Source organism: Xyrauchen texanus, chromosome 17 (assembly GCF_025860055.1).
Source record: "Xyrauchen texanus isolate HMW12.3.18 chromosome 17, RBS_HiC_50CHRs, whole genome shotgun sequence".
Lineage (NCBI taxonomy): Eukaryota > Metazoa > Chordata > Actinopteri > Cypriniformes > Catostomidae > Xyrauchen > Xyrauchen texanus.
This window is the reverse complement of record NC_068292.1, coordinates 14,600,676-14,615,024: the sequence shown is the minus strand read 5'-3', so window position 1 is coordinate 14,615,024 and position 14,349 is coordinate 14,600,676. Positions and strand designations below refer to the sequence as shown.

The 14,349-nt window shown below is 40.6% G+C and overlaps 1 protein-coding gene across 5 annotated transcripts in view; it reads right to left on the bottom strand.

Annotated features, from left to right (window-relative positions):
• LOC127657612 (growth factor receptor-bound protein 10-like) overlaps positions 1–14,349 on the bottom strand; it is a 99,103-nt gene that overhangs the window by 39,574 nt on the left and 45,180 nt on the right. For 2 of the 5 annotated variants that reach the window (XM_052146485.1, XM_052146484.1), the window contains exons 3-5: positions 14,101–14,191; positions 4,424–4,628; positions 2,861–3,002 (exon numbers count right to left, since the gene is read on the bottom strand). In XM_052146485.1, the coding sequence (XP_052002445.1) occupies positions 2,861–3,002; positions 4,424–4,628; positions 14,101–14,191 (438 nt within the window). The remainder of the gene's footprint in view (positions 1–2,860; positions 3,003–4,423; positions 4,629–14,100; positions 14,192–14,349) is intronic. The other 3 variants (XM_052146487.1, XM_052146486.1, XM_052146488.1) reach the window with 2 other exon arrangements.

Sequence of the window (14,349 nt, the reverse complement as noted above, 5' to 3'; positions counted from 1 at the left end):
GATATCAAAGGCAGCAAAGCACAAATCTATGCTGCCTCCAAAAACTGACCAGATGTGATGCAAATATTGGATTCAGTGAAAGTGCCTTGATGCCTTCCTGCCGACATACACAGCCTTTCCACACCCTCAAAATGGACCTTAGAGCTTTCTCTAGTATGTAGGCACTCTTAGTTTTGACATTTGTGTCTAGTAACATGATATGGCACGATGTGATGCCATTACCTGACTACATACCATACAACAACTGCATACATGCAGTAAACCACCACTTCTCAGCAATAAATATGTTCTCATTTCACATATTCTTTTGGAATGTCTTCTACTCACATGCACTTCACATACAAACAACAGACAATGTGTTTGATGTCTTGATTGTATTTATGGACATCATCAGTCACTGAAGATCTGTCAGCTGTTTTAAATGACTTCCAGCCGCTCTTCCAGGTTTTTGTGTTTTTTTAAGCCTCTCTCTTACTGTCAGCCCCAAAGCCCTCTCTGGCACGTAGACCCCTGCTGGGTTCCATCCACGGAACAATAAAAGTGAAGAGAGAGGAATAAGGGTAATTGATTAATATCTGTAGCTATTTTTACAGTAACATAGGCCCGATATTACGGTAACAGACAGTGGACCCATATGGATGTGGTTAGCCTGCAGCAATGACAGAGCTTTCCAGGAATACATCAGGGGCCTCAGTCAGATCGCACATGACAGCCAGTGGTTTGAGATAACTATATTCACGCATAGATACTCTCACGCATGCACACATTTTCTGTCATCACATCTTGGATGAATAAACAATCATGTTTAGGGGATATTTATGTGGACATAACTTTTAATCACTACTGTATGTGTTACGATTCTTACTGTAAGAGCGCATGACTCACGCACTGTACAGGAAGTGACACAGCTCTAAGGAAACCAGTGTCTGGACACATGCTAAGGTAACACACCTCACATCCAATCTGTATTTTAGCACACTCTAAATGACAAGAACACCCATGTCACCCAAACATCTAAATCTCCAAATATGACATGATGATCTCTTTCACTGAAGTCTGACATTTGTCTGTCAAAAAGTCTTTCAGTGTGCTTTCATGATGATAGTAAGTAACCATAAAGAAAGACAATAACTCAGGACATGCAAAGCGAAAGTGGCCTGGCTTGCCACAATAGAGACAGCATCTGACCCTCATCCGTCGGTTGGGTTCTGCTTGGGATATCCTGGTTCTACCCAGCTGCATGGGTTCCTCAGGGTCGCTAGGAGATGAAGGCATTTTAATAGGGCTGGCGGACTCCAGCAATCTGATCTCCTGCTGTCGCTCCTGTTGGCGTTCTACCCTGATGGCCACATCAATGAGAGATTCAAGATCAGTTGCAGGGTTTCAGAACGCCAACTCATCCTTGAGCTCAGGAGACAAGGCATGGTGGTAGCTCTCAAGAGTTCGTTGATCCCATCCACTCTCCGTGGCAAGGGTGCGAAACTCGATAACAAACTCTGCTGCACTCCGGGTACCTTGAGAAAGATGAAGCAAGCGATGATCCACATCTCCCCTACTAGCTGGATGGAGGAAAACTCTCTTCATCTCAGAAATGAAGTCTTGACTGTTGGCTGTGAGTGGAGATCTCTGGTCCCATAAGGCTGAGGCCCAGTCCAATGCCTTGCCTGAGAGAAGGGTAATGATGTAGGCCACTTTACTACTTTTAGCAGGAAAGCTGCTGGGCTGAAGCTGGAAGGCCAGGGTACACTGGGTAATGAAACCTCTACATCTCTCAGGACTGCCATCAAATCGTTCAGGGGCTGGTAGTCTGGGCTCTGATGGTAAAGAATGTATAGGTCTTTGTGAAAGATCGGAAGGTGGGTCTCGGGATGAGGCGGCTTGAGACTGGTGACTCAGAAGGTGAAGGATCTCTGACAGAGCCTGGTCGTGCCTCTGAATGGTTGCAACTTGATCTGAAAGGGCTGACAGAATCCATTCCAATCTACGTTTGATGAAGACCCTTCCGCTGGGCTCGCTTCTATGGTTCAGTCTTGCTGTAACGAGGCTGCCGTACGCATGGATCGAACCCGGGTCAGCAGTGCTCAAGTGTTAGGTGTTTAACCATTGAGATAACTCCCCGATAGTTGAACCCAAGAGCAGAAGAGCATTGAGTCAGGAAACTTGTAAAAAATTAAAATAAAGCAAAGTACAAATAAACAAGGAAAGCCGAGCTTCCACAAAACAGAGAAACAAAAATAGACACAAGGGTCAAAAAGGGTATAATAAGGAAAACACTTAGCTAGAGAACTGGTCACTGGAGGCACAGGGTACATAGGCTCAAGACTGAACATAAAGGCAGGGAACAAACAGACTTATAAAGGCCTAGACACAGGTGAAGGGAATGAGGGTTAACGAGCAGAGAGTTGAACAGGGTTAGGGGCGTTGGTGCCATCTGCAGGAGTGGAGAGAACAGAGCTCAAGGTATAAGTGCCATTTGCAAGCCTGGAAGGAGCATGGCATGGAAGGATCAAGGAAAGCATCCCCTGCTGGTCTGGAGGGGAACAGCAACCCAAGGGGGGATCCTTCACAATTAGGACTTAAAATCGAATAACACATTTCTGTCTGTTCCTCACATAAAGCGATCGTATGGCTTCAGAAGACTTGAAATATAGAGCACAAGCCATCTAACATTTTTTTATGCATTTACTGTTTTCCTATTTTTGTCATCGTTTGGAAAAGAGCTGTGGGAATATTCTTCAAAAATTCTCCTTTTGTGCTTCAAAAAGAAAGAAAATATGGGATTGGAACAACATGGGGGGAGAGTACATAATGACAGAATTAACATTTTTGGTAAGAAGGGAATAAGAACAAAGGGACTTACATATTTGCCTGTGGGCTGACATTGAGGTAAAGAGGCGGAGCTGAGTGTAGGAGAACTAGCAGGGCTGCAGAGCTCAGGAAAGGGGTTGGGGATGGCAGGTAGAGAGGACGTTCGGTACTGTTGCTCCTCTTCCTGAAGTCTTCTGGAGAAACAAGGCAAAATCTCAACTTTCGGAAGACTTCGCTGAGAGTATTACTGTCAGACTTGAAGTGTTTTGTGGCTTTGGGTAACATTAGCATTTTTAGCCATTTTTGAAGCTAGCAATAGACGGGGAGTCCTTTTGAAGTGTGGACATCAGAGAACAACTGAAACACGCACACACATACACAGCACACACACACACACACACACACACACACACACACACACACACACACATATTGATGCTGTAGCTTTCAGAGCTAAAATCTAAGTGGTAACCTCTCAATGAACCTTTGCTTGAGTGAACCCTCATTCACGAGCTTGTTACACTCTCAAATTCCTGCTCTGATCCACAGCTGAGAGGGAAAACATGCTCACCTAATGGAAACCATTTATACTCAGAACAACATAGCAATGGAATAACAATAGTGCATCTCTTGGTGGAGACAAAGGAAGTGTGCAAGCTGAACAAGTTCTAAGAGTGTGTGTTTTGTTTGAGATAATGTTTTGGAAAGATCTTTGATCTGTAAAGTTTTAATGTAATTTGCACTCCTTTTTTGGTGTTTCTTTGAGCAAATTGTGCTCTGTCTGTTTGTGTGTGTGTGTGTGTGTGTGTGTGTGTGTGTGTGTGTGTGTGTGTGTGTGTGTGAGCGTGTATTTATCACTTTGTGGGGACCAAATGTCCCCATAAGGATAGTAAAACCCGAAATTTTTGACCTTGTGGGGACATTTTGTCGGTCCCCATGAGGAAAACAGCTTATAAATCATACTAAATTATGTTTTTTGAAAATGTAAAAATGCAGAAAGTTTTCTGTGAGGGTTAGGTTTAGGGGTAGGGTTAGGTTTAGGGGATAGAATATAAAGTTTGTACAGTATAAAAACCATTATGTCTATGGAAAGTCCCCATAAAACATGGAAACACAACGTGTGTGTGTGTGTGTGTGTGTGTGTGTGTGTGTGTGTGTGTGTGTGTGTGTGTGTGTATATATAAGCCTACAGTGTGGTCTAAAATTCTGAGACAACTTTTATATGAATTTAATGATCCGCATAACAATTTAAATTTGAAAGTTCAAATTGAATGTTACCTTGCATTTTTTTGTTTTTTATTTTTAAGTATTTTACATGTCCACCTTTTACTTTAATCACAGCATGCACTACAACTGGCTTGGACTCCACAAGTTAAGACCTGATGATACAGGGAAATATGACCATCTGTACAAAATGAGTTAACATGGTAAATGGTAAATCACAATTTAGCTTTTATCTTGAAATATCTCTTCTATATTAAGCATTTCTTTGAGTACCATTTTTCAGAATCCCAAAACATTCAGTTTATTTCCAGGTTCAAGGAATCCCAGATTTTCAATGTGGTCTCAGACTTTTATACCCCACTGTGTGTGCATATGTTCGCTTGGCTTGTACCTGACAGCGAGGATGTGCATGGGTTGAGACCGCTGCAATCTCTGGTGTGGGGAGGCGGGCTGAGCTTGTGTGAGATAGATGGGCCGGTGCGGCTGGTCGTTGTGCAACAGGGAAGTGGATTCATCTGTCACACTACAGGAGGAGCACAGACTCTCTAAGGAAGAGTTCATGTCATTCACCAGAGCCTCCAGATCCACATCATCCTCTAATAGGGACAGAAACACAGAGAAAACATTTCTTATTCATCTGTACTTGCTTTATTTGTCTTCAAACATACTAACTGTGAGTTCATCTGAACACAAATGGAGTTTGTTGGTCAACTAGTGATGTTTTATCACATTTTTATACAGAGCAACTAACAGTACAGTAACTGCAGTGATGAATTTAATCTTCCTACCACTAGAGGGCGCTCTAAGATTTAATACACTCTCATACTGTGATACAAAGGTGTACATTTTTTAAATAGTTAAAAATGTGCCTTACTGAAAGGTTATAGTTTAAGATGGAAACCTGCACAGTTTGGTTAAATGGTAAAATGTACACATATACACTTTTGCAGTTTTTTCAAAGCGGGGGACTGAAGGGGGGATCTGTACAAGTTTGATGGAAACCCTATATTAATTGACAACTAATCTGAATATTGGGTGGGGTTTGTCCTCTTCAGCGTCTGTGATGGTTACTACTAAATGCACTGAAACCGAATGAAAGGTTATAGTTTAAGATGGAAACCTGCACAGTTTGGTTAAATGGTAAAATGTACACATATGCATTTTTTTTTTCTCTTTTTTTTTTTTTTTTTTCCAAGGGGGATTGAAGGGGGGATCTGTACAAGTTTGATGGAAACCCTATATTAATTGACAACTAATCTGAATATTGGGTAGGGTTTGTCCTCTTCAGCATCTGCGATGGTTACTACTAAATGCACTGAAACCGAATGATGACAAAGAACATTCTGCCCAACGTCTTTTGTGTTCCACAGAATAAAGAATGCTGAAAGAACATGAGGGTGAGTAAATTATAATTTTGGGTGAAGTATTCCTTTAATTTCTAATAGAAAAGTGGTCTATTGTTTCTCCAACTAACACAATAAAATTGTTTCTTTATGACACAATATTATACTAAAATCTCCCCCAATCACAATGTAACTATAATAACCCTATAATGGCACAGTTCTATACCAACTTCCTGTGAACGTCGTTTGGTGAAATTAAAGATTCTATTCTATTCTAAATAACTTGCACGTGGCTTTCAAAATTCTCTTGACTGACAACACCTCACCTAGGAAACTAACTGAGTTACTGTTGCCCTCTGCAAGACCTCTTTGAGAAAACCTATCAGGTAATCAGCTGATCCCCATGTATTAATAGAGACAGGTAAGCCCCTTCTCTGCTTAGAGATCCTGGAGAGCTAAGATTCATTCACATGCACACACACACACACACACACACTGGTGTGGCTATCCTTATGAGGACTCTCCATAGACATAATGATTTTTATACTGTAGGAACTATAGATTCTATGCCCTAACCCTACCCCTAAACCTAACCCTCACAAAAAATGTTCTGCATTTTTACATTTTCAAAAAATAATTGTTTAGTATGTTTTTAAGATATTTGAATGATGGGCGACACTAGAAATGTCCTCATAAACCAAATTTATAGCATAATTACCAGTTTGTAACCTAAAAGAAAATGTCCTGGTAAACCACTTAAACCCACCCCACACACACACAAACACTTTAGCTTGGTGGGAATGTTGAGAGTGAAGTCATGCCATGGGTAAAAGGTGCTTGGGCTTTCTTACATGACTCAGTTCTGCCTGTCTGTTGCATTCAGCCTTAAATGAATATTCTGGGTTCAATGCAAGTTAAAGGGTTAATTCACCCAAAACTGAAAATTCTCTCATCATTTACTCACCCGTGTGATATCCCAGATGTGTATGACTTTCTTTCTTAATCAGAACACATTTGAAAAAAAAAAAAATCTTAGCTCAGTAAGGTCCTTAAAATGCATGTGGATCAGACTTTTAAAGCTCCATAAAGAACAGATAGTCAACAAAAACATCATCCATACTAATCCAGCAGTTAAATTAATGTCTTATAAAGCAATACAATTGCTTTCGGTGTTAAACAGTACTTTAAGTACAAGTTAAGCTTAAGTATTTCTATCTCCTATGACACACTTCTGCTCCAGTGCTTAAGATTGATTTAAATCCATCAAAACCTTTATTAAATTAAATGTACATGCACATGACCTGCTGCAAAGCAAAGCATATACAAAAAAAAGCACATTTGTGCATGTCCAGCAGAGGGTGCTAATACAAATAGGTGTCATCATTTACAAACCCCCATGTCATTCCATATTTGGAAGCAAAGAAAGAAAGTCATTCAGGTTTCAAAAGACATGATGTGAGTAAATGATGATAGAATTTTCATTTTGGGGTAAACAATCTCTTTAAAATACTTTTAAGACATTACAGACATCACAGCATAATTTTCTTTAAAGCTGCTTTGAAACTTTGTGTGTTGTGAAAAGTACTATACAAATAAATATTGACTTGACTTGGCTAAAACGCATTACATAGGGCGCATTCTGTATTTGGTCTCCTGTTTTAACCAAATGCAAAACATCCAATCAATAAATCCATTTTTGGCCTTTTTATTAGCTTTTATTGATAGAAATTGTGTTAAGTGTTTGTTCTAACCCCCTAAATCCATAATCCAAATTTTTAACTTCTGCAATTACCTAATATCTAACATTTCACCCAAAAATGAAAATTCTGTTATAATTTAATCACATTCATGTCATTCCAAACCTGAATATCTTTCTTATGCAGAACACAAAAGTAAAATATTTAATAAATATTCATGTCTGTCTTCTCAATACAATGACAGTTGATAGTGACTCACTTTAAGCTTAAAAAAGCACCCTAAAGTATCATTAAAATCTTGACATTCATTGCATGTTTTTTAGCGCTATGAGAGAAGCCGTCCCAGAGCCAGCCTTTGAAGTCTTGTCCATCCCAGAGCCAGCATTTGAAGCCTCATCCATCCCAGAGCCAGTGTTGGAAGCCTCGTCTGTCCCAGAGCCAGACCTGCAAGCCTCATCTGTCCCAGAGCCAGCGTTTGAAGCCTTGTCCATCCCAGAACTAGTGTTGCAAGCCTCATCCGCCCCTGAACCACACATGATTCAGCCCTTCAAGCCTCCCATGGCTCTACCCCTCGAGCCTCCTGCGGCTCCGCCTTCCGAGCCTCCCACAGCAGTGCTCGCAGCCATCTGGAAGAGAAGGATAAGGGGCTCCTACTCCCCAGTCAATGCCTGTGCTCACGGCCACGGAGGTCGTTTCCCAGTTGCTGCCAGCACTTCTGACCACTGCGGCTCCACCCTCAGAATCTTCCACGACTCCGCCCTCAGTCTTCCACGGCTCCACCCACTCCTCCAGAGGCTCCTCCTCCAGCAGTCCCATCAGCTCCCCCAGAGATGCCTCCTCCAGCGACTCCGCCCGCTCCTCCTGGCACTCCTCCAGTGACTCCTCCCACCCCATTTGACACTCAATTCCCTGATTCCACTGTGGCTCCACCTCCTCCTTCTGAGTCTCAAGTCCCTGCTATTCCTGTGGCTCAACCTGCTCCGCCTCCTCCTGAGACTCAAGTTCCTGCTCCTCCTGCAGCTCAACCTGCTCCACCTTCGGCTTCTTTCCCTGAGACTCAACCCTCTGCTCCTCCTGACGATCCATCCACTCAACCACCGACTCCTCTTCCTGGGATTCAAATCCCTGTGGCTCTGCCCAATCTGCCTCCGGCTCCACCACCTCCTAAAGACGCACTTCCCAGTCCCTCCTGAGGCATCACCCGCTCCAACATGGGATTTACCTCTGGCTCTGCCTCCTTCCCAAGAGTCTTCATTTCCTAATCCTGCGCCCTTCCTGAAACCACCTCCCAAACTGCCGAAACCTAATTCCTTCCTGTAGGCTCCTCCCTGTCCTCCTGATCCTCTGCCAATTCCTCCTTGGCCTCCTGACCATCCGCCAACTCCTCCTTGGCCTTCTGACCATCCACCAGCTCCTCCATGGTCTCTTGACCATCTGTCAGACTTCCCGCGGTGCCCCAGCCATCCGCCTGATATCCCTTCCTCAGTCTCATCCTCTTCATTTGGGCATTAGGAGCCGCACATTTTGGGGGTGGTTCTGTCAGGAACTATTCTGTTTATCCCTGTCTTCTTCTAGAAACTCATATGTTGAAATCATGTCTTCCTTACATTTCACAAGATGCACCGGTATGATCCTCACCTGTTCTCCATCATCATTGTGTTCAACTGTTTTGTGTTAACCATCATTTGTACATTTATTTATACCTTTATGTTCAATTATTCAATGTCTAGTCTCGTCGATAGTGCCTTGAGCTAAAACCGTTCCTTTGTTATCATCTTGAGCTTTCCTAGTGCTATTTCTGTTTGTATTTGTCTTCATCTTGTATAAATTCTTTGGGTTCAACCGCATCTCTCTCCATGGTTCATGTGCTGACACATCTATTGGCATCCTGAATGGTCTCTCTTTCCTGCATCAATTTAACTTTATATAGATGGATTTACACTTGATGCAGTGTTTACATGTGGCATTTCATTTACACAGAACCAAAGCTGAAAACCTAATCTTACCTAGACTTTAAGACTATTTTTTACAGCTTTGCAAGCACTGGTATACAAATGAAAAAGTTTTAAAACATGCTTTATGGCATGGGACCATCCAGTCTGTGATAATTAACATGCAAATTGAGAGGAGAACAAAGGGACAGGCGTACTAGGAGGGGTGTGGAGGATTCATTTGGACAGTGGCATCCTGTTGAAGACTCGAGTGGAAGGGAACCGTGGAGGATGTGTGGGTGGTATCTGTGACTCAAAAGAAGGCACACAGGTGTAAAGATGTGAAAGAAGGCAGCAGAGCTAGTCTTTTCACAGATACAGACAGCACCATAAAGCGTCCCCATATGGACCAAACAATGCCATCATACAGTATATGCACCAGTGAGGAGGGGCACGTCTCTCAGAGCAAGAAAGAGAGACATAGAGGGACGGATGGAGATAAATAAGGTGGGATTTAGGGGTGAGTAAATATATAGATTTTCCGATGAATCACGATCTTCATAGTGTAGTTTAGTGGTGGAATATTCTGCAGTGAGATCCTTTCACTGCTTGTTGAGAGAAAAAGTTGTTCTGTGTAATGCATGTCCAAAGACGAGATCCACACGACCCATTTGTCATTGAATAATGTCTCTTTTAATACCCTTTCTATTCTCTACAGTCAGTTGTTGACAAAAAATAAAATAAAATAAACATTTCATTCTAATCATGCATAGCACAGATGAGATAAAGCCGTTCGAGTCTCTCTCAATAACATGCGCTCATTTACAGACACTATTGGAGAAATGCACATTTTGTTAGCACGTGTTCCACAAATCAATGTAAATACTTGTAAATAGTAAAAATTATGCAATTAAACAATACATGTAACAAAACATGTAACAAAAAAATAATATATATTAAATATAATGTTATTAATTGATTGAATGCATGGATTTGTTAATTTTTAAAAAGCCAAAATGTGACCAAAATGTTGATAAACTTCAAATATAAAGTAAAATTCATATTTTCATAATGTACCTAGTTAGAAGGTCTTCTGTATAATTAACAGCATTAGCTGGTAAATAAATAATTTTACCTGTAAGCAATAGGGACATTATAACTGAAATATACCCATATGAATCAAAATCGAATCAAAATCAAACTGAGAGCTTGTGAATCGGAATCTTACTTAAACTGGAAATCTGTATCAATACCCAGTCCTAGTGGGATTGATTTAGAGAATTAGGAAGAGAAGGAGGAGATAGAGAGTAAAAGCTCAGGAGAGAAAATACAGTATGTGTCAGTTTGATTACTAAGGATCCCAAATGGAGACAGTGTGGGTGTGGCCTCTCTTGACTGGAAAAGTGTCAATTAGTGGTGTTTACCAAGAGAAGCATCACTAGATTTCTATTGCTCGTACTTAGGTTTAAGGATTTGAACAAACCCCTACACTAAGCATTAAACTTTGCCAAGTAACTTGTGAATGATCCCTTCGAAAATTCCATAAAATAACACAAAGAAGGGACACAAATATATCTATATATCTAAATATATCTAGGTGAGGCCAGGAAGATAAGTGGTGAATGAGTTCCACCTGTGTGCCACACCGGTCTTGCATTCCAGTGAGGGGTGGTGGGAGTATTTAAGGAGAGGAGACAGCAGCAGACGGGGAGAGAGAGAGAGATGCATGAGCGATGTCTTTAGTGTGCGAGACGTTATATTGAACGTGTCTGCTGAAAAGCAGCACGTGCGTTGAATGTTATGGCTGAAAAGCCTTATTGTGTGATACTGAAAAGTGTGTGTACAATAAATGTCTACATGATGTGTCAAGCAGGTCCCAGCATCCTCCTTTGCCATCCCTGAATTGTTATACTGGTGCCGAAACCCAGGAGGGATGCGCCTTCAAGGAGTCCTCGGCTAGAGAGTGCTCAATCCAGTGGCGCTGGAGCACTGCATCAACCGGAAACCTAAAGTGATGGCTGAGGGTTTGGAAGCAGTACAGCAAGCTAACAGCCAGTTGAAGGCATCTCTCTCTCTCCTCTCTCTCTCTGTCACCCCCCATCCATCCTGTTCCCACTCCCAGTCACATGCTGGTCATATCCGGAGACCATCCTGATGCCCAAACACTCCCTCCCTTGAAATGTAGGTGGGTAGGTCACCGGACGCAGAATTCCCAATGGCGATGGGGTTAGATTCAGGCTGGGGAACCAACTGACCTGACGTACTCCACCCGTCTTTCTGCCGGCTGGTCTTCTCTGCCTCCTGGGAACATGAGTAGGACAAGGGAGGGGATAGGGAAAAAGAAGCGAAAAAGAAATAAAAAAAAAAACTACGGTTCCCAAACATGCCACCATTTGGTCCTCAGCCAGCTACACAGCTACATCGGGCGAAGGCACTGGAACCCTCAGCCATCCCTTCCGGTAGCCTGCTGATGAACCGGTCCAGTACCACCGGATAGACTGTCTCTTCAGCGTCGCAATCCTCCGTCAGTAGTGAGTGCTCTCTGATTGCGTGTCTTCCTCCAATCCCAGGTTTCGGCACCACTGTGGCAGACATTATAGCTCTCAGGTGTGTGTACCCTTACCGCTTTCTCTCTCTCTCCAGATGAACGCCATGTCCCCGCTGCTAAAGGGACTTTGGTCAGTCACCCAAACATCTTTTTTAACCAAAATAACAGACTGTGGAATGCTGCAAAAATATGCAAACACCTCTGATGCTCTGATAAAATCCACAAATATTCTTAAATAATTGTAAGAGAACAGAAGAACACACTGAATAACACTTTTAAGTTCAATCAAATATGATAACATCATTTCACTTATGATGCAACTTCTCCATACATGAAAGGGATTAAAGACCTCACATGGTTCTAGATATGCAAAACTTTAACTTAGACCCATCAAATGTAATCCATTTTGCACTTCAACAAAGCACCTTAGTTTCACCACATAAGCCCATTAACTTCACAACAAATAACAGACTGTGCTCTTTAACTCCATTAAAAGACTATAAGTATGAAGAATTTTTAGCTGTAAAAACAAGGCCTATAAATGTCACAAGGATTTTGATGCAGCAACAAATATTCCTGGCCCAAATCTGTGATCTGACGTATACAGTACACAAAATGCTTCTCATCTATTCTTAGCTGCATTCCAGCTTTCCAAAATAAGACCTTTGTTTTTACAGTTTGCTATTTTCAATGGAGTTTGAAAACTGTAGCAGGGTCAAAGGACAGGCATGTGAGTGTACTTTGATTATTATTTTTTCAAGTGTTGCACATGTTCATTAATATAGTGAAGGGTAGAAAATATAAACTTGTTTTCCCTCAAACCTTCCATTGAAAAATATATATATATATATATATATATATATATATATATATATATATATATATATATATATGCACACACATTTTCTTGTTTTAAGCATAAAACTCACTAAAGTTCGTAAGATTTCTCTGTAAAAAAAAGACTTAATAACTTATGCAATTTTCCCTCTCAATCAATGTCTCTTGTTTTAGGCATGTTTTAATAAATTGACTGGAATAAAATACAAAAATACATTTTAAGAACTTAAAAACTTTTTTGTAGAGTTATCTTTGCCTTACTTGCAGTAGCAAGGCTGTCTATAGAAGTACGGCAACTCTTCAAAAGACTAATAAATGAATACATTTCCATGTATTTATATGACATGGTCTAAATATCAAGTTTATTTAGTGAGGCAAAAGAAAATTTGTCATGCATAAGCTTTTCAAGTAAATTGTCTTGTTTTAGAATTTATTTATTTTTTTACTGAAAACCAATGCAAAAATATTGAGTAGGAAAACATAATACACTTATACACTAGTAAATGTTCTTTTATTTATATAATGATGGTCCAAATGTCTAGTTCTTCACAGACTCATTCATTTAGTCACCTGCTCATTACAATCAAATCAAATCTAAATGGCACTGAGTGGAATTGTGTCTGTAAAGCGTGTCAATGAAAAACAAATCTACAAATTTTCACAGAAAGTACCACATTCTTTTTAAGTAACTTTTACGATTCAACAAATAAAATAAAAAGAGGCATGAACTATTACAGCCAAGAGTTTAGTGTAATCACAGTTGAGAGGATATGCAGCACACTCTGAGAAGTCCTGAGACTAAATCAAAGTTTCTGCTCCATTAACTTCAATGACAGCATTAGGCTTTCGGAAAGACCTTCAGACTCTACCTCCCATGCTGAGGCGATATTGTACTTAAATCTCATGCTCCAAATATCATGCCCCTGTATTTTTGTATGGCACAATTAGATTTGAGGCTTAATGAGTGGCACCCTGTGTCTTTACAAATCAAGCCTTTGAACTGCAGGAGTGTTTACAACGGAAGAGGTCTGAATATAGATCCCAGTTTGAACTTAATGAGCAAGTCTCCAACTATAAAAAGCATCTATGACAGAAAGCCCCCAACCAAGTCCAAGTGTGTGAGACAGACAGCCCCCACCCATAATCAAATATGTGCAAACATAAAGGCTTTTGACAGTTAAGTCATCGAGTTATAATACTATGAGGCATTTAACACATTTATTCAAAGGTCATTGTGTCACTTTTGTTTTTTGATTTTATAAGGGTAATTCAATTAATGACAATTTTGTCATCACTTACTCACCCTCAAGTTGTTCCAAACATGTATGACTTTCTTTCTTCTGTATAAAGTTGCTGGGCAAATTGTTAGCCTCAGTCACCATTCATTTTCATTGTATGGAAAAAGATGCAATGGAAGTCAATGGTAACTGAGAATAACATTCTACCTAACATCTCCATTTGTGTTTCAAGGAAAAAAGAAAGTCACACGGTTTCAGAACAACATGAGGGTTAACAAATGTTGACAGAATATTCAGTTATGGATGAACTATCCTTTTAAAAGCAGAATAATCAGAAAACACTGCATAACCGTAACAGTTGCATAAATCAAAAATTAGATCAGAGACAGAATCATTCAAGGCAAATGTATACACCAGCAAACCTAATTTTAAGTAAGTGAAGTAAGTGCCCATGCAAATTATTAGCTCACTGACCTTGATGGCTGGGTGAGTTTCGACTGGTTGACTGCTGAAAACTTGGCCCAATCAGATCTGCTTGATTGGCAGCCCGATCTACATTACCCTGCTGAGACAGAGGGTCAATAAAGTGGTCATGCTAAAGGCATATTTTTATATTAGCCACAGCATTCACACTCACACTGCAAAATAAAATAAAATTACATACATTAAAATAAAAATGTAATTAAAATTAAATTAAGAACTTATCCTAATCAGTAAGTATTT